We start from the raw sequence: 23129 nt of genomic DNA on the forward strand, positions 1-23129 counted from the left end.
AAAATTAATGACGGCAAACACATCTTGCAACGATTATGTTTATTCTTTGATATATTAGTTGGAAAGCATTGTACGTTCCTTTTTCTATGAAGTAACGTTTGTACTACATTAGATAGATAAACATTGTTCAACTCGATTAATCTCTAAGAAGAGAAACTATTAGAGTTTATGCAAAATCAGATTCGCACCATGTCCGGGTTGAAGAATGAGAACAGTACGAGGAGCATGAACATATGATGGTGAAAGTTCGAAAGAGTATCTTTGTAAGATCATTGCGAGGGCAATTTTAGCTTCCAATAGTGCAAAGTTTTGTCCAATGCATATTCGAGGTCCCCAACCAAAGGGAAAATAAATGACCCGGTTTTTGGTCGCCTTGGATATTCCTTCAGAAAACCTACTGGGGTTAAACTTCTTGGCATCACTTCCCCAATATTCTTCATCGTAATGAGTTAGCATGATCGACAAACCAATCAGCGCTCCCGATGGTACCAAAAATCCTCCCAATGTTATATCTTTATCAACTTTACGTAGTAGCCCATCTGCCGGGGGGTATAACCTTAATACTTCATAGAAGATCATGTTAACCTAAATATTGGAAAGATCAGGGACACAAAGAAAAAGAAAAATCCGAGTTAGAGCTACGACTATACTGACCATTAATTAAGAATTTACCAATTGATTAAGGCACTTACAACTTTGAGTTGATTTAACCCATCTATATCCATATTTTTGTCCCCGAGAACGTTTATAACCTCTTCTCTGGCACGTGACTGCCATTCTTTATGTTTACTCAACAAAATCATCGTCCATACAAGCAAGCTTGAAGTTGTCTCTTGTCCAGCAAAGTAGAAAAGCTTACACTCTTCAATAACTTCGTCGATAGTCATTCCATGACTCTTGTTTTGATGTTGGTTGCCCACTTTCATATTAGATTCAAGCATCATTCCTAACAGATCGTCGTAGTTAGCTTCTCCAGCCTTCATTGCTTTAATTCTCATGTCAATGATATTCCTTATAGAAAGTTTAACTTCTTTTTCTATTGCCTTCATCCTCGAGTTACGCTTTGTTGGAAGAAACCTGTGCGGAATCATAATACTTACAAGCATTAGCTTTCAATAGACATTACAATTCTGAAAATTAACACAACAAAATAAAAACTCACCTGGATCCAGGGATGTAAATGGACTGGAATACTTCCATTGCAAGTACACTTTGTTCTTTTATGAGTTCAAATATCCGAATTCCTTCTGCATAACTACTTCCAAATGCAGTTCTGGATATCACGTCACTGGTTAAAGCCTGGAGGTGAGGCCAAACATCCAACTCACATGACCCCGTAGATGAACAACGCATCTCCCATTTTACAAGCATTTCTTTGCAGCTTAACTGAAAAGCTGGGGCCATATCCTGGGTAAAAAACATTAGGATCATTTGAATTAGACTGTATCCCCTATTTATGGGGCATTTTATTATATATATCTTTAAAGCATGCATTAAAATGTACATATACAGTGAGAACATAAACTAGGGAGTTAGGTAATTATGTTCTATAAGTTGGAGATGTATGTGAAAATTACACTTAAATGGATATAAGTTAGGGAATACTTGTATATACTTAGATATCAGAACAATGCGACGGTTTTGAATATGTTGTAATTTGTAAAAGAACCCATTGTTAGTGTAGTTTAACAATCCTATTTTAATCCCTTTGTTGAAATAAATAAATAAGTATATACAATTCCGGTTTTCCCTCATTTTTTTGTTCGGTTTCCCTCCAATTTATTCAATTTCAATCCTTATTATTTCCCCCACTGCACACTTTTCCACATCAAATGAAAAATCAAAAATATTTTTTAAATAAAATTACTCAAAGTCAACTTGGTCAACCTTTTTAAAGAAAAGACATCCTTACATTATGTATAGTATTATCCATGGATAATAGGATCAATATGAAATTACCTTAAGCTTTTCCAAATGGAAAGCTGGGTTGATTATTTTTCTATGTTTAACCCATTTATCCCCTTCATAGGACGCTATTCCAGTTGCCAATAAGCGTCCCAGTGGGTGGATTTCCGGCTTTTTAAAGTCGTTTAGTTTCCCCAATATATCTTTGATGAGCTCTGGGTCCATGATAGTCACTCTCGGTTTCCATCCCATCCATGTAATGAATTTTTTACCTGCATATATATGTTATTTAACGTATGATATACTTTAAACTTTCCCCCTTTTTGCAAAAACCTTAAATGATATATTAGTTACCAAGAAGACTAATAAAAAGTAGCTGTTATACGTACACTTAGTTTTATTATTACTAATATTCTAGTAATCCAAGAAAACAAATTATATCGCATAATTTGGGCTAATTATACGATGTAATAAGATTATCACAGGCTCACAATATAATGACTAGATATGTAAATAATGAAATAAGGGTGAAGATTTTTTCAAGTCTTCAAACTCGACTAGTTAAATTAGAAAATTCTCAACCTTTCTATTAAATCAAAGATCAAATTTGAATTTTAACTTTTTATTTTAATCTAAATGTTGAAACTCCTTAATCTTGACCTCTCAACTCTCAAGTTGCCCCAACTTGAGAAGATATCACCACCCAACTACTGATTACACACCATTATGAAACATGTCTTCATTCGACTCCTTTGAATCTTTTAAATAACAGATAGTTGAAAATAATAAGTGGTGCTTGAAAACATATTAAAAGTTATTGTGCGTACATCGATATATAAATTGAAATAGAATATGGATATTCATGCATAGATTTTATTTCACTTAAGATATCAATGGAAAGTTTTAAAATGAAGCTTTTAAGAGGTTTGGGGGCACCCTTACTTTTTATTGAGTTTTTCTATGTATAACTCGTTTAAAATATTAGTTTTTTTCTTTTTTACTTTTAGGTCTCGTAAACTTCAACCCCCTTATTGATTAATTTTCGTAATGTTATTTTTTAGCCCCGTGATTCGTCATGTTTAAAGTATCAGTACACATAAAAGTATTAAATTTTGAACATTTTAACATTGTTGTTTTAATTAAAACGTGTATATACAAGGGACTCAAATCTAATTTAACTAATTAAGAGAATGATAACGTAAAGAAAAGGACTAATTACCATGTTTTTGAAGAGATTGATGGGTGAAACCAGTGACATATGGGAGAACTCCATCCTCATCGTCAAGATTTATGTGCTTTGTTCTTGATTGTCTAAACATCATGGACATCTCTTTTGTGTCCCCATACAAAAATCTGTATTTGTTTCCTATGAAACCTTGATTCCTCAAATGCTTCTCTAGCTTCCTTGGTGTAACCCATAATGTGTTCACCACCTTCCATATACATATTAACGCTGCAATAGCACATGGAATCAGCACCGTGTTTCTTACTTCGTCCATCGATCAGCTTGTATGTTTGTCTTCCAGTAATACGGATAAGGATAGAGAGAGAGGTAAATGGCTAAAGGACGACATAATCTATTTAAAGTAGCTAGAAGATAAGCTAGTAAGGCCACTCCTTAGGGTGGGAGGAGTGCTCAACCTTCTCTCCCCATTTTTCCTCACTTTTTCCATTTTCCACCATTTTTGTCCACGAATACTTTACCACCTTTCCCCACTTTTATTTTTATTTTATTTTAACTTTAATATAAACTAAATTATAGTAAATAAAATTAAGACTAATACAAAATAATTGTTTAAAATTGGGTTGTTGTACGAGTAGTTGATATCGAATGTACAATATGTATGTGTGTAATGTGTAAACAGATTTTGAGCTTTAGTTGTGGTAGTGACGTGTTTGTTTAAAAATCAAAATTGTGAAACATATATAACGAAGGTACGTTAGGGAATAGCTATCAGATAAAGAGTTAAAGCTTTGCAGTATATGTTGAAACATATCTAAAAATTTGGGTTGTGGATTTGTGGTAGTATTTATTTAGAAAAGATAAAGCTTGCCGCTTGGAGAGGTTATATTCTGAACATTGCAAATATTTTTATATATAATAATAATAATAATAATAATAATAATAATAATAATTATATCTACTATTCAATTAGTTAATATATTAATTAATATTATAAAGGAGAAGTAAACATGACATAAGAAAAGCTGAGGTGTCAATAATTTAGACTAGCCAACAATGTTTTTTTTATGTCATGCTGATGTCATGATCCGCTAATCAATTTTATTTTATTTTTTTTGGTATTTTAGTGTTTTAGTAATATATATATATATATAGAATTTCCTTATTTTGAGAACCATTATTTTTGTAAGAACCATGTGAACTCTCAAACTATTTATTGGATCACATGTTTTTTGGTTCATTCACATGTGAAATGATATTAAAAAGTATGTTGTAGAAGAAACTTTTTAAAAAACCTTCAAAATAGCCTTTTGTGAACTTGTGAATGAATATGTTCACGTTTTCGTTCACATGTTAACAAATGGGTATTTATAAGGTTTGGAAAAAAAATTTCTTCTGCAACATATATTTTTATAACGTTTCACATGTGAATGAACAAAAAAATACATATGATTCAATATATAATTTAAGAGTTCTCAAGGTTCTTATAAAAAAATAGGTTCTCAAATTAAGGGTCCCCTAATATATATATATATATATTTAATTTGTTAGAAATATATTTGCCTTAAGAAAACCTGATAAGAGAAAAAATAAAACTAAATGAAATTTTGAAGTTTCTAGAAGAAGTACAATGGTTGTCAATCCAGATAAAAAGAACATACCCAAACAAAGTACTATTAAATTAAAACGTTTTACTAATATATTGACAAATATTTAAATTATAGAATGTCGACTTTTAAGAATATCCGAACAAAATTTGTATAAGCAATCCGTGTGTTAACACGGGATACAGCTCTAGTTTACACTATAAGACCCATACAATTATAATATTATTTTTATATGTGCTTGGACGGTGAAAATTGATGGAGATTAAACAGGTAAAACCAATGCCCAACTATTTCCCCACCCCACCGGCACTGATGGCATTCTTATTGGAGCCTATTGTTCCCCTATTTTTCCATTATTTAAAACTATTTATCCGTTTTGCTTTCTCCTAAAACACCCCAAGAACACTCCCCTCCTTATAACCCCCTATTATTCCCCTCACATCATGTTGAACGCGCGTCGAAAGTTGGAAGAAGTTCCCCAGACGCCGCCTTGGACACGTCCCATACTAATAGCGTCTCCCCCCCCCCCCCCCCACCCACCCAGCCGTCGGACGCGGGGGAAGAAGTGCTATAAAGACCGGCCTAAGTAACACTTAATATCATGACGGTGTATGAAAGAGATTGAAAGGTCGTTTTCAAGTTCTATCTAAGATTAAAAAAAAAGGACATCCAACCTTATAAATGGTGAGAATAGAACTTTAATATCTGTCTACATAGATAATAGTTAACCATTTGATCCAACTTTCTTGGTTATTCAAAAGAAAAGATATACGGGCAGAAACGGAACTAATTGATATAAGGGGTAGCTCGGGCTATGGGTCCGCTAAATTCATATAGTTAAACTTTTCCAAAAAATGATGTATTTTTTATTAGTGTTACGGGTCAAATAAATATTGGATACTGGTCTTGTAGCTAACTTTAAACTTTTGAAACATTTTTTTTATGATAAAAGTTATAAAGATGTATTTTTACAACTAAATGATAAAGAAAAACTAATAATAATGCCAAAAATTCTTGACATTCATTAAAAATAGCCAAAAATCTATTGGAAAGTTTATAAAAATCGTAATAGTTTAGTCGTTATCGTTACTTTATACCGATACATGGCTAGTGGAAAAAAAATTGTGCTACGAGTCACTTGCAGTTTAGGGTCCGCCACTGTATACGGGGTATATATATTTATATTTCATTGTTAAACCATTGTTATTTTTTCGTTTTATAGACGTACCATTTTTTTTACAAATCTATATATCTATTAAAAGAGTAGTTATTTGGACAATCCTAGAGACTCCTCCACTCAAAACTACATTATAACATTGTCACGTAATACTTTATCGTATGTGGCATCCCTATATTTATTTTACAGTTATTTTATCTTCTATTCATGTAAATAAACTTATTTAAAAGACTGGCATATATTTTTTTGTTTGGCACGCGATTTGCAGATTTAGATTTTTTTGTTTCTAATTCTTTCTCTCATATTTATTCTTTAGCAACCTGATTTTTATTTATTCCTCTATATATTCCTTCTTTTAAATCGTATTTTATCTTTGCTATTAATTCATGATCATAATCGTTGGTTTCTTCCTCCCCATATCTTTTATGATTTTATTTTTTGTTATATTTTCCATTGCAATTTTCCACTAACTAATCAATTTTGGATATAGATTTTAGGTTTCTGGATGTTAATTGTTTAGTTATTTTTATGTTAGTATGAACTAATCATTGTCAACATCTTGATTTCTACTTATATTGAATCACTTTTTTGTTTTTAATTATAATGTATTTGATGATTATATTTAATTATGTTTTGTTCCGCTAAATAGCATAGTTGTATTTCAACATTAGGTGGTGTAGGTGGTGTATCACATGTGTCAACATATATCATGATTTTTGATGTTTCTCTAGATGAACACAAGATGATTGATAATATACTAAAGGAAAATATGTCTTTTAGTGTTATACGTATCAGCACATTGTAACATGAAAAGTAGGAATGGTAATGGGGCGGGTTCGGGCAGGTAGTGATAAACCCGAACCCATCCCGATCCCCGTCGGGTATCTTATTGGGGATCCCCATCGGGAGTAAAATGGTCCCCAAAACCGACCCGATCCCCGATTCTTATCATAAAACCCGAAACCCGAAACTCGACCCGATATTAGGCAAAATATATCAAAAGAGAATGTCGAGTGTTGTTATAAAAGCAGAATGTTAATCAAAATCAAAATACTAACAAACAAAAGCTAACTTCATATATATATATATATATATATATATATATATATATATATCTTATGACGGTCGGGTCAGGTCAGGATAATCATACCCTGAACCCGGATAAAAAAAAACCGATAATTCCCCCGAAACCCGACCCGGAACTTGATAAGCTTATCCCGTCCCGACCCAAAATTTTCAGGTACTGGGTTTGGTTTTTTTTGCCATCCCTAATGAAAAGGTATGCACTTCAGTTTTAGTCATGATATCTCTCTATATAACTAAAAAAAGATAGTTTAGGGCTAATGTGACTTGATTATTTTTTTTTTTTGCCAACTAAGACTTTTGCTTATTTGTCATTTTTAAACATTTTCTTATCTTGTTTGATGTTATTAATTGCCAAATAGATGTTGACATGGATTTATTGTTAGTAATTAGTTATTTAAATACAAATTTTAATTTATGAAAAAAGCGATCACCAAAACCAACCGAACTGAACACTCTATATGTTTTTAATCTATATTATTTAGTTAATGATATATATCTATTTACATCCATTTTGATATGGAAAATGATATTCGTACTAACATTTTTGATTAATGTACCATAATGTATAAATTGTATAACAAGTTAGTAATGTATAATTATGGTACATCAATAAAAAATTAATATGAATATCACTTCCTTTTTTTATATTCGACATATTGTTTCTGACACATTTACACTTGTTATTTTCTTAGAAATATGAATTTGACACCATACTATGGAGAACATATTGTTCCTATCCAAAGGTTTTACAAAAGTTTTTAGCTATTGCACAACCAAATAAAGGTAGACTTTTGGCATCTCATCAAAATTTCATCTTGCAAATTATTTGCGGATTATGTGTTACAACACTTGATCATTTGACAATTATTTTTTCGCTATATATTATTACGTTATAATATATAGTGAAAAAATATATATATGTCATGACATTTTTCTTGTAATGTACATCACGAATAATTAATGCTTTATGGAAAAGTTTTAACATATTAAAATCAAATTAGAATAAATACAATGGAAAACAACTACAGATTGGTCGCCAATGACTCAGTCGGCTTAAGCTTTTGAGGACCTTAAGCAAGATTAATTTTGGAGGTCTAGTTGATTGAAATATAAATTAAAGTAAACACAAAAAACATAAAGAAAAAAAAGTAGTTTATCTCATATATTTGGCTGCTATGTGAAAAGAACGCAAGGAATAAAATTCTTTATCATTTTTAGGAAAAAGACTTTCATATAATTATGATTTAATCACTAACTCGTTGTTAGAAATCCTCTCTGAGAGTCAAAAAACATGTGTAACTTTTTTTTTCGTTATAATGATCTATATCAATATCAATTAGAAAAGTTAATAGGTGTATTATCATTCATTGTAAAAAGAAAAAAATGAGAGAAAAAACCAAACGAAAAGAAAACCACACCAAACCGAATCAAAAAAGCAACAAACTGAAATGACCAAAATACCGAACTCATGGTTTATGGTTTTCGAAAACTGAAAGCTTCAGTTCAAGTTTCAGTTTTATGCAACCCGATCCAAACCGAGCCAAGCTCACCCTAACCATTCAATTGCACAAACAACAAAACTCTTATTTTTTTGATAATGTAATAAGCATTGTACATTCCTTTTTCTATATAAGTAATAAGCAAATTACATTACATAGATAAACATTGTTTCAACTAGAAAAATACTCTAAGAAGATAAATTGTTAGAGTTTATGCAAAATTAGATTCGCACCATGTCCGGGTTGAAGGATGAGAACAGTGCGAGGAGCATGGACATAGGATGGTGCAAATTCAAAAGAGTATCGTTGTAAGATCATTGCGAGAGCAATTTTAGCCTCCAATAGGGCAAAGTTTTGTCCAATGCATATTCGAGGACCCCAACCAAAAGGAAAGTAAGTGACTTGGTTTTTGGTTGCCTTAGAAATTCCTTCCGAAAACCTACTGGGGTTAAACTTCTTGGCATCACTCCCCCAATATTTTTCATCGTAATGAATTAGCATTATCGGCAAACCAATCAGCACTCCAGATGGTATCGAAAAATCTCCCAATGTAATTTCTTTTTCAGCTTTTCGGGCTAGTCCAACTACAGGGGGGTATAACCTCAATACTTCGTAGAAGATCATGTTAACCTGGGTGAAAATAAAAGAAATATAAAATAGAAGAAACTCCGAGTTAAAGCCACAAGGCTTTATATAAAATCAAAATTGTTACCAATGAAGTAAAACACTTACAACTTTGAGTTGATTTAGCCCATCTATATCTATATTTTTGTCCCCAAAAACATTCATAACCTCTTCCCTAGCGCGCGACTGCCATTCTTTATGTTTACTTAACAAAATCATCGTCCACACAAGCAAACTTGAAGTTGTCTCTTGTCCGGCAAAATAGAAAAGTCTACACTCTTCAATAACTTCATTGATAGTCATTCCATGACTTTTGTTTTGATGTTGGTTAACCTCTTTCATATTAGATTCAAGCAGCATTCCTAATAGATCATCATAGTTAGCTTCCCCGACCTTCATTGCTTTTAGCCTCAAATCAATAATTTTCCTAATAGAAAGCTTTACTTCTTTATCTATAGCCTTCATCTTCGAGTTGCGCTTTGTTGGAAGAAACCTGTGGCAAAATCATAATATAGCAACTATGGTTTACGTTATAAAATGACAACATACATTTAGAAATGTAGACACTAATAAGTAATACCATACTTATTCATTGATATGATCAAGCTACTTGTTATATTTTTTTAAACTTTATTGAAAAAAATTTGATATTTAAATACTTATAGGGAAAATCGAATATGCATTTGACTGTAAAGTTCATAGATATGCAGTCACAGACACATATCATATAGATGATTGATATATTACAAAAATGTCCCCCCTGATTTTCAAGGTAAATTCATCAAAAAAATGATGCACTTAACTGCATCCAAGCTAAGCCCATAATTATACTAGTTGATCTTACTTTTATATTAACATTAGTTATTTAAATTCCCCTGTAAACACCTAAAACTCACCTTGATCCAGGGATGTAAAGGGACTGGAATGCTTCCATTGCAAGTACACTTTGTTCTCTTATGAGTTCAAATATCCGAATTCCTTCTGCATAACTACTTCCAAATGCGGTTCTTGATATCACATCAGCGGATAAAGCTTGAAGATGAGGCCAAACATCCAACTCGCATGATCCCGACGATGAAATCAACATCTCCCATTTTGCAAGCATTTCTCCACAGCTTAACTGAAAAGCTGGTCCCATATTCTAAGTAAAAAACATGAGGATATTAGAAATTAAAATTAATATTTTCTAAGCATTAATAAATAAATTGCTATGTATAAGAGGATCAATATAAAAGTACCTTAAGTTTTTCCAAATGGAAAGCTGGGTTAATTATTTTTCTATGTTTGGCCCATTGATCTCCTTCATATGACACTATTCCAGTTGCTAATAACCTACCCAGTGGGTTACTTCTTGGCTTTTGAAAGTCGTTCATTTTCACAAATATATCTTTGATGAGCTCTGGGTCCATAACGGTTACTCGCGGTTTCCATCCCATCCATGTGATGAAGTTTCTACCTGCATATGTTATTTAAATTATAACATACTTAATTAATTACCTTCCCTTATTTCAAAATCATCAAATGGTTTATCAGTTACCAAGAGGGCCCAACCCGGAGAGAGAGAAAATACTATTGTATTGGAACACTAGTTTTTATCCATCCATCCATCCAATAATTGTTGCATATATAGTCGTACAATATAACTATATGTGATGCCACAATTGTTGCGAATCGATAAAAACTCATGTGGGTTATCAACAAGAAGTTACCAATTCAGCCCCCAACAAAAACAAAAACAAATTACAACATAATACTCTCAACAACAAAAACAAATTACAACATATTACTCAAGACCCGGTACGCTAAATTGTCCCCATTTTTCATTATCTTAAGTTCTTAACCTAACCATTTATATACACGGGCTAAAATATAACTTAAAGATCATAAAAAACTTCGTTAAGTTAATCACATAATTAAAGAAAAGAACTAACCATGTTTTTGAAGAGATTGATAGGAGAAACCGATGACATGTGGGAGAACTTCATCGTCATCATCAAGATTCAAAACCTTTGATCTTGATTCTCTAAACATCATGGACATTTCTTTTGTGTCCCCATACAGAAATTTGTATTTGTTCCCTTTGAAACCTTGATTCGTCAGATGCTTCTCTAGTTTCCTTGGTGTAACCCATAACGTGTTTACTAACTTCCAAATACATACTAAAATTGCGATAGCACATGAAATCAACACGGTGTTTCTTACCTCATCCATCAATGTTTGTCTGGTCAAAATATGAATAAAAGGATAGAGAGACAATCAAAGACTAGACAGGCAACTTATATACTCTAGTTAAAAAAGAAAAGATATTTATTATATTGGGTTTATTACTTTTTGATTTTTCACTTTTGGATTATTGAACTTTTTTCGTTTCTACTGGATTATCGTATTTTCCAAACTAGTTAGACGTATCTTAAAATTTTAGGGCGCATTTAGTTGGGAGAAAATGTTTTTAAGTTTTTCAATTCTAGGTTTTTAAAAAATGAAAAGGTTTTTCGTTTCTAAAAAACCTTTGAAAATTTTGAAAACGCGTTCAAATAAAAGATGGAGTTTTCATTTTTTCATTTTAGAAAAATAGAAAACATGTTCAAATTCACTTGTTTTCTAATTTTAGGTTTAGAAAATAGAAAAGTGAAAACAAAAACTGAAAAAAACAGTTTTCTAATTTTAGTGCAAAAGTTGGAAAAAGGAATTTTCATTTTCTAGGAAAACTTTTATAAAAAATTACAATTTGAACGCGTTTCTTGTTTTTCATGTTTTCTTGAAAAATGAAAATGAAAAACAAGGGAGTTTTCTTGAACTAAACGCACCCTTAGTGATTTTCTAAGATTAAAATAAAAAGAAGTTTTCTTTAACACTAGATTTTGTAAAATGAAGATATTCGAAATATATTTGAGAAGATATCTCTCTATAGAACTAAGAGATGATACTAAAAATTCTATGTAGCACCTTCTTATTGTTAACATGTAGGATTTTTGCTTAGTTGTAATTTTTTCTAATTTTTTACATTATTAAACTATGTTAATATAATATTCATATATAATAAAAATATATAATATATGGATATGGATATAAAGATATAACTTTAATAATAGTACTTTTATTTTAATGTACATATGTTGCCAGTTTGCCTCTAACTTTTGCTATAATTTAGCATCTACATGAAAAAAAAATTCTATTTAACATAATCTAGAATATATTTTATTAAGTTATAGATATATTTATAATTCAAAATTGATATGAAGATTACATAACTCCTAAATTTACACCAACTTTTAGTACGCTCATATTATGATTAATACCTTATAATACTAATGTGATTTGTTTTAAACACATTGTATATTTGTTTTTTAAATTAATTTATGCGGATTTTTAAGTAAATGCTTGGTATAATATTACATTTATATGATAACTTTTGTTCATTTATGATATTTAGGAATATTTTTAGATCTGTTTTAGATACATTGTCACTTTGTATGTTTCATTTTAGCATGTATTTTGCTACCTAATTGCACAAAACATATTTGATGATAATTTCATTATGATTCTATGATTTTATTTCCAGACTTTGATCTGTAAGTTAATTATATATATTGTTATTTCTAATCTAAATCTAAATATACTATATATAAGACTAACATTAACATTGCATTTATAATACTAGTTATCTATCTATAAATTTTTATTATAAATAAATAACTATTTTACCATATAACGCATGAGTTTAATCTAGTCTAAAATATAATGAAATTACAATTAAATAAAATGAAGAGGGTTTAAGGCAATTATTTCAATTTCGAGAACTATACTGTGTAAGTTTAATAAACTCTTGTTATTGGCAAATGGCAATTAAAAAAAAAAGTTTAATGACCAATTAGAGACAAATCATAAAAATATTCATAAATGTCTTAGGCAATAAACTCTTTCCGATAGCATAATCATTAGTGCAAATGAGCTCTTGTAGGGGTGTTCAAAAGGTCAGGTTTCGGTTTAGTAAGGTTAGTCGATTTGGTTTAAGCGGGTCTTAAATAAAAATTGAACCAACCAATACCCAATCCAAAAATGTAAACACCTGATCCAAACCACCCAAAAAAAATTCGGTTTAAATGGATTGGGGCCCAATAAATCCGAAAAGGTAAAATGATTCAAAAATTAAACTAAACATATATAACGACTTATCATGGATATTAAATTAGAACTAAATTTGCAACATATCGTAAGTAAATCAACTACATAGTTATAGTGATGGTGTTGTCTTCATGATATCATACTACAATTATTCTAGAATACTTGCATTTTGACTAAGTGAAATAACCAAGTTTCATCAATATTAACTTATCGGATTTCGGTTTGGGCCCTAAATTTTATTTTTTTCTATCCAGAACCAATCTAATACCCGAACCTTTTATTCGGTTATAACCAATTAACCAACCAAATCCAAACAACCCAAACCCAATTAACCTAAATCCAATTGGATTGGGCGGTTTTTCAGGTGAAACCAAATAATGAACAACCCTAAGCTCTTGATCTATTAGCTGAAAGAGAGGTTGAAGCCAGGAGGCTTTACCTTTTTGAATATCTTAGGTTACAATTTAACGTTTAGTAATTAAGCTAGAGAATACCCACGACACTATATAAGGGGGGAGGGAGTCGACGGCGGGATGGCTCGCGAGACGGGGAAAGGTTGGGCGAGATGGGGGAGCTTCGGCTGCCATGTGAGCGAGATGGGTGCGAGCAGCTATGGGCGAGTTTTCAACTTGCAGGGAGATGAAGGAGAAAGGGTGCGAAGTGAAAATGTTTCAAACGGTCATATGACCGTTGGGGACCTGCAGTGTAAATTTAGACGCTCCAGGGATGTAAAGTGAGCAGTCTGGGAAACTTTTTTTTTTTTAAAATATCTTTATATAAGGCCGAAATCATAACACCAAGAACACAACCAAACATTATTTTCACTCTATATTTCTCAATTCAAAAACATATTTTCATCATATGGATCCATTATCTTCATCGTCGTCCAAAGAGATTTATTCGGCTTCGGAATTTTCAATTCCTTTGTCGTTTCCGAATTTATCCACGGGTAGTAGTCTATCTCTTTTGCAAAGTGTTCTTGACGCGATTGAAGACGATACGACAAGCTCAACCGAAACTCGCGCCTACATCGAGCGGTTTCGGGTACTAGCTCACGAAACGCTTATGCGTGACTACTTTGTTAAAAACCCAAAGTTTGGCCCGGTTTGGTTTCGTGAAAGATTTCGAATGAGTCAAAGGTTTGTTTTTAAAGATTTTTAGTGATATTGAGCAATGTTACATTTACTTTCAAGAGTGTGTAGATCGGTCGGGGAGAAAGTATTTTACTGCCATACAAAAATGCACATCCGCGGTGTAACAACTCGGAACGGGCAACCCTCCAGATAACTTTGATGACTACTTGTGCATGGCAGCGAGAACTTCTCGTGAAAGTCTTGATTATTTTTGCAGTATGGTCATCGAGTTATCGTGACGAATACTTACGTAGGCCAACTAGTCATGACGTTGCACGGTTGTACAAAGCGCATGAACAGGGACACAAGATTCCGGGAATGCTAGGAAGTCTTGATTGTACACATTTTGTTTGGATAACTTGTCCTAAAGCGTTGAAATAAATTATTAAATTGTGAATAAAAAGGTTGGGTGTGATGGTTGCCACTAAAAAAAGGTTGAAAAAAAGGTTGAAGGGTTAAAATGAAGTGGAATAATTTGATTGGATAATTAGATGGAGATGAGAGGGATGAGTCTTCCACTCCCTCCACCCTAATAATTATAGTCTCATATCGAAAGTTAAAAGAAAATTACATTAATTACATTGTCGTATTACACGAGTACCATGTTAGTTTTTTTCCGAACATTCAGTCGGCATACGACATCGGGGAAACCTCACCGTATAATGGTGAAGCCTTGCATGTACACTTGACAACAAGATGTTGACCATGGGCTATTACAAGTATTCAGAGGGAAAAACCCTAAAGTTTTGTCATCCCTAAGGATCGAACTCAAAACTTTGGGTAAAACCGGGAGTGCCTCTGACTAGTTGAACTGACCTTCATTGACGATACCATGCTAGTTAACCATAAACAATTAATATATTTCGTTGAAAAAAAAGCTCATTCATTAGTAGTAATAATAATACCAGTAGTAATGTAAACTACATTGTAAAACATTTGTTCCTTCTATTTAAACAAAATCACTTCAAATATGTATAATATTCATTTAAAATATCTATAATATTCTTAATCAATATAATTTACAATGTCTATCTTTCACTCATTAAAAATACATTACCCTTTTACATCAATAAACTATACTAATTGACACATCGATCATTGCCACCACACAACCTTTCGTTAACCACCGTCCTTCGCCACACCACTGCATCACACTTTACTTTTCTAGTATAAATAATATGTATGGAAAAAACAAGGAAAAAAAAAGTATGAATTGTCGACATGATAAGTTCAATGATCTATGTTTTCCTTTTACTTCATGTCTTTATCCCAACTCGTGCATCAATCGATGTAATCGTTACAACCAAACATATAAGATGACATACGCAATGACACAATATACATGTCCTTGTCTCCCTTTCTTCTTTTTTCTTTGTCTTTGATACGTACGTTATCCGTTTTTTAACAAGAAACTCGATCACACAACATTCACTATTGTCAATGACATTGAGTCCAAACGATTGATGACAATTTCATTAGTCAATACATCATACAATCAATATTGTTAGGCTCAAAGTCTGTTGTCAATATTATTATCATATATTATGTATATACTAAAAATTGTGTTGGCTTTAACTCTTTATGTATGCTAGGCCGGGTGAAAAGAGATTTCCCAATCTCTTCCAAAAATAGGTAAACCCAACTATAATTAAAAAAATTTTACTCTTACTTTTGTTTTCTAGTGACATTCAAGGCGTATTTCAGACGGAAAAAACAACTATAAATGATGACGGTGATAGGTGACCAATTATCAATTTTATTATTTGTTAGTGAGTTATCATAAAGATGGAGAAATACTAAAATAAAATAACATAAAATATAGAAAGAGTGGATAAAAATAATAATCCAAAAAATTTTTATTAATTTGATTTTTAGTTATTGTAATTGATGAATATTTCGTTTAGCTAGTTTCAATATAATTTAGTTAAATGAGAATGCATTATAAAAATATTTAGTTTTTTTTATATATAGTTGTAGATTTATAAATAAAAAAGTTTCGACGTAGTGTTGAAACAAAATACATAAAAGTGATAATAGAAAGGACAAACTCATTGGCCAAGAGGACCAAGAGATATTAAATTTTTTACTATGACTAGACACCCAAGTTTAAGACAACAAACAATCATGAAAAACATGGAGGATCAAATTTTGATACTTCTGACAAGGGTGTAGTGTCACAAAATTAGCAAATTGACAAGTTTGACAAAAAAAAATAAGCTAATGGATGCTTGACAAGTGGTGTAGCAAAAAATAGTCAAATTCTTGCCAAATGTGGTGGTGTAGTGTAAAACTTGTCAATTTTGTGGCTAAAATATATTACCAAATCAACCATAAACTTTCATTAAATTTAAAAACACAAATAAAACATATGGGTAGTTTTGGCCGATGCTAGTGAACGTTGGGAGTTACCGTTTATTATTTTTTTTTTAGTGAAATTCGAACGTTAGGAGCGTCTGGACTTTTTTTTTTTCCTTTTCCAACCTCTATATATACATACACATACTTTCTAACAAAGGTTGGAGGGCCTTTTCTACCATTTAGATAGAAACTGGAAGCAACCTCTATACTTAGGTAGAGGTAAGGTATGCTTACATCTTAACCTCCCCCATACACCGTCGAGGTATTGGGGCTCAAAACCCGCGGAAGGCGGCACTGAGCAGTTACTTACTTAATTACATACTTTCTAACAATATTATCTCAAATCTTTTATCTCTTTATCAAATCATTTCATTCATCACATCCAAATGTCGCATCATCAGTGGACTAAAGAAGAGGATGTTTTGTTGACGAGGTGTTGGATTTTGAGGCGACCTGACCCTTTGACTAGTTGACTATTTAATAACAACAAAAATTTATTCACAATTTAAAAACATTACAAACTTATTAAAGAAAAACATACAACATGATAGTGTTCCAGAACAATTCAACAACGGAAATTATTCATTGCTTTAGCCCATATGATCAGATGGTCCAAAGTCATGACGGCGGAAGCAATTTCTTGCACAACAATTGTAATCTTATCGATCTTCCCCTGCAAATAAGTAAAGTATTGGCCCTCAAGATCAGTACAATACCCGGTTTGTATGTAATCGATTTCTTCTCGACACCATTGTTTCTTCTCATTAAGTTTTCGCATAACAACAAGGAGTTCCTCTTTGACCCTTTGGTGGTCGAGGATATCAGTCATGATACCCTCATGCACTTGATCAACCGTCATTTTATTTGATGAAGAAGACATTTTCAGATGGTTAAGTTTGTGTTTGAGATAATGTTCCAGATGAAGGACCCACTATTTAAAGAGAACTACAAGACGCTCATCCAACGTTCAAAATTCAAAACATCTACACATTTAGTCCCTCCAACATCAGAATCTATATATTTACACTTTTAGTCCCTCAAACAGCCAAAAAACCAAATACATTTACACTTCCAGTCCCTGAACGGCTAGTTGTATTGTCACTCTATAAATACAAACACAGACTTCAATTCAGTTGCATTTTCATCATATATTTTCATCATTCTATAAACGCATTCTTTCTAACCAAATGGCATCCTCATCAAAAAAGAATGTCCACCGACCTCGTCTGACCGAAGATGAAATGAAGACACGAATCATGGCTGATATCAAAGAGAACACCCTTCTTCAATCTGAACTCTCTGGGTTCATGGGATACCTGAGGGAGAAAAGACGACGATGCGAGCAAAAGGTAGAGGCAATACAAGCGTTAGGCCGCAACGTTTCGAAGCACGAAGAGCACTATTCTTCATTTCTACAAGGGTAGATCAACAACTTCAAGAGTGTGGTCGACGATGTTTTTAAGGATGGTCATACGTTGGGTGACCAGTGCACTTGGGCAAAATCGTACCATGATAATTGCGGGGATGGCAAAAGCACGTGGGAAGTTAAATGCCCACAACATGCCAAGTGGTGGCTAGACGATTACGCTTACCGTGGCTTGGGAAGTATATCAAGCAAAAATGATGATGATGAATAATCGTACCAAGTGTATTTCATGTTTTTATCATGTATTGTCTTTTTTAATTATGTATTTTTTTTAGTGTAAAATGTGTTTTTTTTAATATGAATAAAATGTGTTTTAGTGTAAAAAGTTGTATATATGTAGAAGTTGAGGGGGGAAAGTTTAAAAAAAAACAAAGGTACACGCTCCCACATGCCAAGAATGGCCACGTGGCCTTGCCCAACGTTCATTTTCATCGGCCAAAACTAGTCGATTGCTCTTGCCAATGCTTGCCGATACAAGCCGATTCACGTGCTATAGTGTAGCCGAATTGCCGATGCTTGCCGATGCTTCTTGCCGATAAAACAAGCCGTCTACACTCTTGCCCCTAACAACTACAACAAAATAAAGCAAGGCGCTTTTGACATAAATATTTGGTTAAATTAAACATGTTAAGTATCAATTAAAAGGATAAATAGTAAAATTTATGCTCTTAAAAGTTTAAGTCAAACACAAATCATGTAATGTAAAAGTATAAATGGAATAGTACTCCGTTAAAAAATAATAATAATAATAAATAATCATTTTTTTTTTCTTTTTTTTTTTCGAACGGCATAAAAAGTAGTCGTCTAACAAAGACTTCTTTCCAGCATATGATGTTCGTATCAAAATAGAACTAGAATCTTGAAAGATGGGCTTGCTATACTATTATGGGCCTCAGAAGATGGACTGATCACTCGGCCCTTGGCACCACCACAAAAGCCCCAACTCGATTTGGTGGTCTTGACTTCTTTGTAGATCAACTGAAAGAACACCCCTGCACCACATGTTTAAGTATACCTTTTGAACATATATTATATCTATGGTATCTTTTTACTTATTAAGAAAATGATAAATAGGATTAATATGGTAAACTTAGATTAGTTAGATATATATTTTGAATTTTATGGCAGTTTAATTAAAAAGAAATAAGAATGAATAGAAGTTATGAGTTAGCATCAAAATCTTAAGCATATAGTTAAACATTTCAAATTAATCACATCTACTTAAATTTATTAAGACTAGCAACATCGTGCTAGTAGTGGAAGGTTGCAAGTACATAGGTAACAAGTTGTAGGATTACATATTCAATCTAACCAACTAAATTTATAAGTTTTTTCTCTGATTAGGATCTATAGATAATGTGCTTTATTATTCATTGATATATTGATATATTTTTCTTTCTTGGTCGTATAATAAGATGGTCTTCTGTTTTCTCTATCCTTTAGTCATCTCATGTAAAATGATTTGCATATATCGCGTGGTTAAGTTGGAGTTTCGGTGAAGAGTATAAAATGGCATTTAAGCATTTTTATTCATTGAGTAGAAAGGTTCTAAATTAAATGTGAAAGATATTTAACTATATTTTTGCTTGGATCTAACGCAATTGATCAATAACAATCATATATATATATATATATATATATATATATATATATATATATATATTTTCTAGGTACGTTGATCAATTAATCTAGGCAAACTATTACTCGTACCTTTTTTTCTAATCAATAAACAGTTAAAAGTGCATTATAATTTGTCCATTTTGGAAAAAGTTGTCCATTTTGGAAAAAACCGGCACACAAGAAAATAAGTGGTTTGCTAGGCTTTCATGTCACTTAGGCGATCTCCAATATATGCACCAAATCATCAAAATGATTGACATTCAACTCAGTCAATTGCTTTGTGAGCAATTAACTTTGACACTTAATAAATAACTCGTCATAACTTGAAAACAGATGTCACAATGTTTTACGTACGTATGGGATGTGATACTCGTAATATATGAATTACGAGTAAATCACAACCAATACTTAAATATTAAATTATACCTTCAGGTCCTTGTATGTTATAAAATTTCTCCACTATCCCTTTTAAATCAAAATTAGTTCCATCAATTACCTATGCCATTTAATTGAACGAACATATTACTATCCTTTTTAAATCAAAATTAGTTCCATCAATTACCTATGCCATACGTCTTTATCAGAATATTTTTGCTTCTCATTTTGGGCAATAAGCAATAAGTATCTACTATCTAATACGTAAGTACAGTCATTGTAGACCACTTAATTGGATTTGAAGTGTTAACAATGTGTAACCAACTGATAAATTGACAGGTCTGTACACACACAGACTCCTGAAAATATGTATGCATTTATGAGAAAATTATCTCATATATACACACAGGTGAATGATATGTTTGATCAGAAAGTTTGTTGCAAAGAAAGCATGCAAATTTCTGAAAATGCTGGTGATGTTGGAGCAGAACCCATATATCTCAACAACTCAGATAGCAACACATCTCCAAGCACTAATTAGCCCAATATATAAACACACACTATACACAGTACTAAAAATAAACCCACTTCACTTCACTTCATATCTTTTTTAATTTATTTGACACTCATGGAAAGCCCAAGATTGAAAATCAACACCCAAAAGGTCAATATATCATCATTAATATATATTTTACATTCATTTTATCTTCATGATGTCTAACATGTTTTTTCATCTTGTTTTTGGCTAAAGTGTGTGAAGAACAGTAATTCTTACAACAATGATGCTGTTCGTTCGCCGAGTAGACCTGTGAAATCGGTCTCAACTTCCCTTCCTATCAAAACAAAATCTTCGGTATGACTGACCTTTTGAATATTTAGTATGTTTAAGAAATGATTGATATTTTATAAGTAAAAAAGTTAATTTAGTAAATTGCAGTCTATCACAACAAATACTTCAACGAAAGAAAACATGAGTTCTTTGGATTTCAAACTCCAAACTATGGCGAAAGAAAACACTAAATTCACAGAGATCAAACTCCAAACTAAGGAAAGAGCAGTAAAACGTGCTTTCTTTAACTACTCGGTCAGTTTAGTGACTATTTTGGTTACTACGTACCTTGACGCATATATATTTTTCTGTATTGAGTCTCTAAACCCATAGACTATTACATACAGGTAGCAACCAAACTCTATCTTATGGAACAACAAAAGAGACAAATAGAGAGGATACAAAAGGCATGTAGTTCCTATTTGCATGTATATAGTTACATAACATAATGAATATATACTGGAATAACATAACATTAGAACTTTGACACATTTTGAGCTTTATATAAGTCACAAAACTAAAACTTATGAAACCAGATTATCGAGGAAGAAGAGGTTCGAATGTTGAGAAAGGAGATGATCCCACGAGCTCAATTGATGCCTCTATTTGATCGGCCTTTTATTCCACGAAGGTTATGATCAGGAACACTTTAACAACAATAATTAAGATACTAATGAAGTTGTAAACTAATGTTCTAATACTAAATTAACTTGTTACTACTTTTCTTCAGATCCACAACTCCTACAAGAGTTGCAAAAAAGCCAAGTACTCAAGAAGCACATAGGAACAGCTTGTCGTGCACTCGGGAATTCTATGATCTCAGAGGAAACGAAGCGCATTGATCACCATATATGATTATTGATCATGTATCATACTTTAATACAATTCCCCCTGCCAATGTATATATATTGAGCTCATAACCATTATGGTATTTTCTGGCGGGGCTTACAGAAGAGTGATTTTTGATTTCTGAGCAGAGGAAATTTTAGTAGGATTTTCTTGAATAAAGTCAGAGGTGAATGGCTAGAATAAAGTGTTAGGTTGTGGTCTAGCTTATGACCAGAACAAAAAATCTATTTTTTCCGAGAAATGTTACACTTACAAACAAATATTTACATACAGGTTTACAAATTGCCGGGACACTAAAATAAGGAGAGAGTAGAAAAAGAGAGAACAAAATAATTCTATTGGTGTCATGTGAATTTGTAAAGCTTATTTGTAAACATTTGTTTATTACTGTAATATTTCGGTTTTTTACTGTTTGTTTCGTTATGTAATGATATGTTGATGCTTGAATGAAAACTAATGGATTATTTCATCTCTTTTTTTTGGCATCCAACAAACTTTATAATCCTTTTAATTAGAATTTATAAACATACAAACTCATTCACAGACGGACTCAGGGACCCCCCAAAACAAAAGCGGAAATGAAATGTTCTTATTGGAACCATTGATTTCAAAACATCTTGTATTATTAGATCAATAATTGGGTCTTCATATTTAAGATTTCTGAATTCCACCCACACCAAAACAAATTTATCCAACAGATATAAAGGTTTTGCGTTGCCTATGGTAACAAGTTTGATGGTTTTATCATTTTTAGGAAAAAAAAATTATAACATCTCAAGTTTCACTCATAGAAAGACCATAGATATTTTTCTTCTGATATGAACTTAAACACAATAATAATAGACTAATATGACCTCACCTTGTTGCCCTAAAATGAAGAAAGGAAATGAACGGCTCACCATCATTTTTCATGGGTTTTGGTCTCGATACCTCAACGGTGTATAATGGAAGTTAAAATGTAGACAGACCTTTCCCTACCTATGTTTGCTTTTAGGTTCTACCTGAATGGTAAAAAAAGACCTCCGACATATGCATGGAAGGTTGTAAATATCGGTTATCGGTTTATCGGCCAACCCCCGATAAGCAATAAATAGGATATATCGGATACCCTAAAATGTAAAGGAATTTATCTTAAATTTATATATACACTAACAATATATACAATTTGTAATGCAATACATTAATAATTAGAATATAAAACTGTAGAAAAGGAAATAATTACAATTAAAGTTTCAAAATTTAAGTATCTATAGACTATATTTAAAAGGAAAAAACGGTAGTAAAGAAAGTAATTACAATTTACAACTAGAAATTAAAATATTATTAAAGATTA

At 32.0% G+C, this 23129-nt stretch overlaps 3 protein-coding genes across 3 annotated transcripts; 1 reads left to right on the plus strand and 2 right to left on the minus strand.

The window, feature by feature from the left end:
* Positions 1-22: 22 nt before the first annotated feature.
* LOC122602705 (cytochrome P450 CYP72A219-like) lies at positions 23-3564 on the minus strand. The gene is made up of 5 exons (XM_043775297.1): positions 3125-3564; positions 1960-2177; positions 1163-1407; positions 693-1077; positions 23-585 (listed from the first exon to the last, which is right to left on the minus strand). Exons 1-5 carry the CDS (start codon positions 3402-3404, stop codon positions 160-162), a joined length of 1554 nt encoding a protein of 517 aa, XP_043631232.1. The 5' UTR covers positions 3405-3564; the 3' UTR covers positions 23-159.
* A 4957-nt stretch (positions 3565-8521) lies between these two features.
* On the minus strand, positions 8522-11340 carry LOC122602896 (cytochrome P450 CYP72A219-like). Its single transcript, XM_043775507.1, has 5 exons — positions 11013-11340; positions 10320-10537; positions 9978-10222; positions 9190-9574; positions 8522-9087 (listed from the first exon to the last, which is right to left on the minus strand). The coding sequence occupies exons 1-5, from the start codon at positions 11290-11292 to the stop codon at positions 8662-8664; spliced, it is 1554 nt and encodes a 517-aa protein (XP_043631442.1). The 5' UTR covers positions 11293-11340; the 3' UTR covers positions 8522-8661.
* A 9367-nt stretch (positions 11341-20707) lies between these two features.
* Positions 20708-22208, plus strand: LOC122606165 (protein TPX2). The gene is made up of 6 exons (XM_043779124.1): positions 20708-20782; positions 20870-20971; positions 21056-21202; positions 21295-21354; positions 21484-21578; positions 21678-22208. The coding sequence occupies exons 1-6, from the start codon at positions 20747-20749 to the stop codon at positions 21787-21789; spliced, it is 552 nt and encodes a 183-aa protein (XP_043635059.1). The 5' UTR covers positions 20708-20746; the 3' UTR covers positions 21790-22208.
* The last annotated feature ends 921 nt before the right edge of the window (positions 22209-23129 follow it).

The sequence above is a fragment of the Erigeron canadensis genome, chromosome 6, assembly GCF_010389155.1.
Source record: "Erigeron canadensis isolate Cc75 chromosome 6, C_canadensis_v1, whole genome shotgun sequence".
Lineage (NCBI taxonomy): Eukaryota > Viridiplantae > Streptophyta > Magnoliopsida > Asterales > Asteraceae > Erigeron > Erigeron canadensis.

Excerpts from the sequence above, each read along its gene's own strand:
- LOC122602705 (XM_043775297.1), bottom strand. The coding sequence starts at position 3,404 with ATGGACGAAGTAAGAAACACGGTGCTGATTCCATGTGCTATTGCAGCG. Across the intron at positions 1,408-1,959 it reads TCCATTTGGAAAAGCTTAAG|GATATGGCCCCAGCTTTTCA; the intron begins GTAATTTCATAT and ends TTTTTTACCCAG. Across the intron at positions 586-692 it reads GGTTAAATCAACTCAAAGTT|GTTAACATGATCTTCTATGA; the intron begins GTAAGTGCCTTA and ends TCCAATATTTAG.
- LOC122602896 (XM_043775507.1), bottom strand. The coding sequence starts at position 11,292 with ATGGATGAGGTAAGAAACACCGTGTTGATTTCATGTGCTATCGCAATT. Across the intron at positions 9,575-9,977 it reads CTTTACATCCCTGGATCAAG|GTTTCTTCCAACAAAGCGCA; the intron begins GTGAGTTTTAGG and ends ATTTTGCCACAG. Across the intron at positions 9,088-9,189 it reads GGCTAAATCAACTCAAAGTT|GTTAACATGATCTTCTACGA; the intron begins GTAAGTGTTTTA and ends ATTTTCACCCAG.
- LOC122606165 (XM_043779124.1), top strand. The coding sequence starts at position 20,747 with ATGGAAAGCCCAAGATTGAAAATCAACACCCAAAAG. Across the intron at positions 20,783-20,869 it reads TGAAAATCAACACCCAAAAG|TGTGTGAAGAACAGTAATTC; the intron begins GTCAATATATCA and ends TTTTGGCTAAAG. Across the intron at positions 20,972-21,055 it reads CTATCAAAACAAAATCTTCG|TCTATCACAACAAATACTTC; the intron begins GTATGACTGACC and ends AGTAAATTGCAG.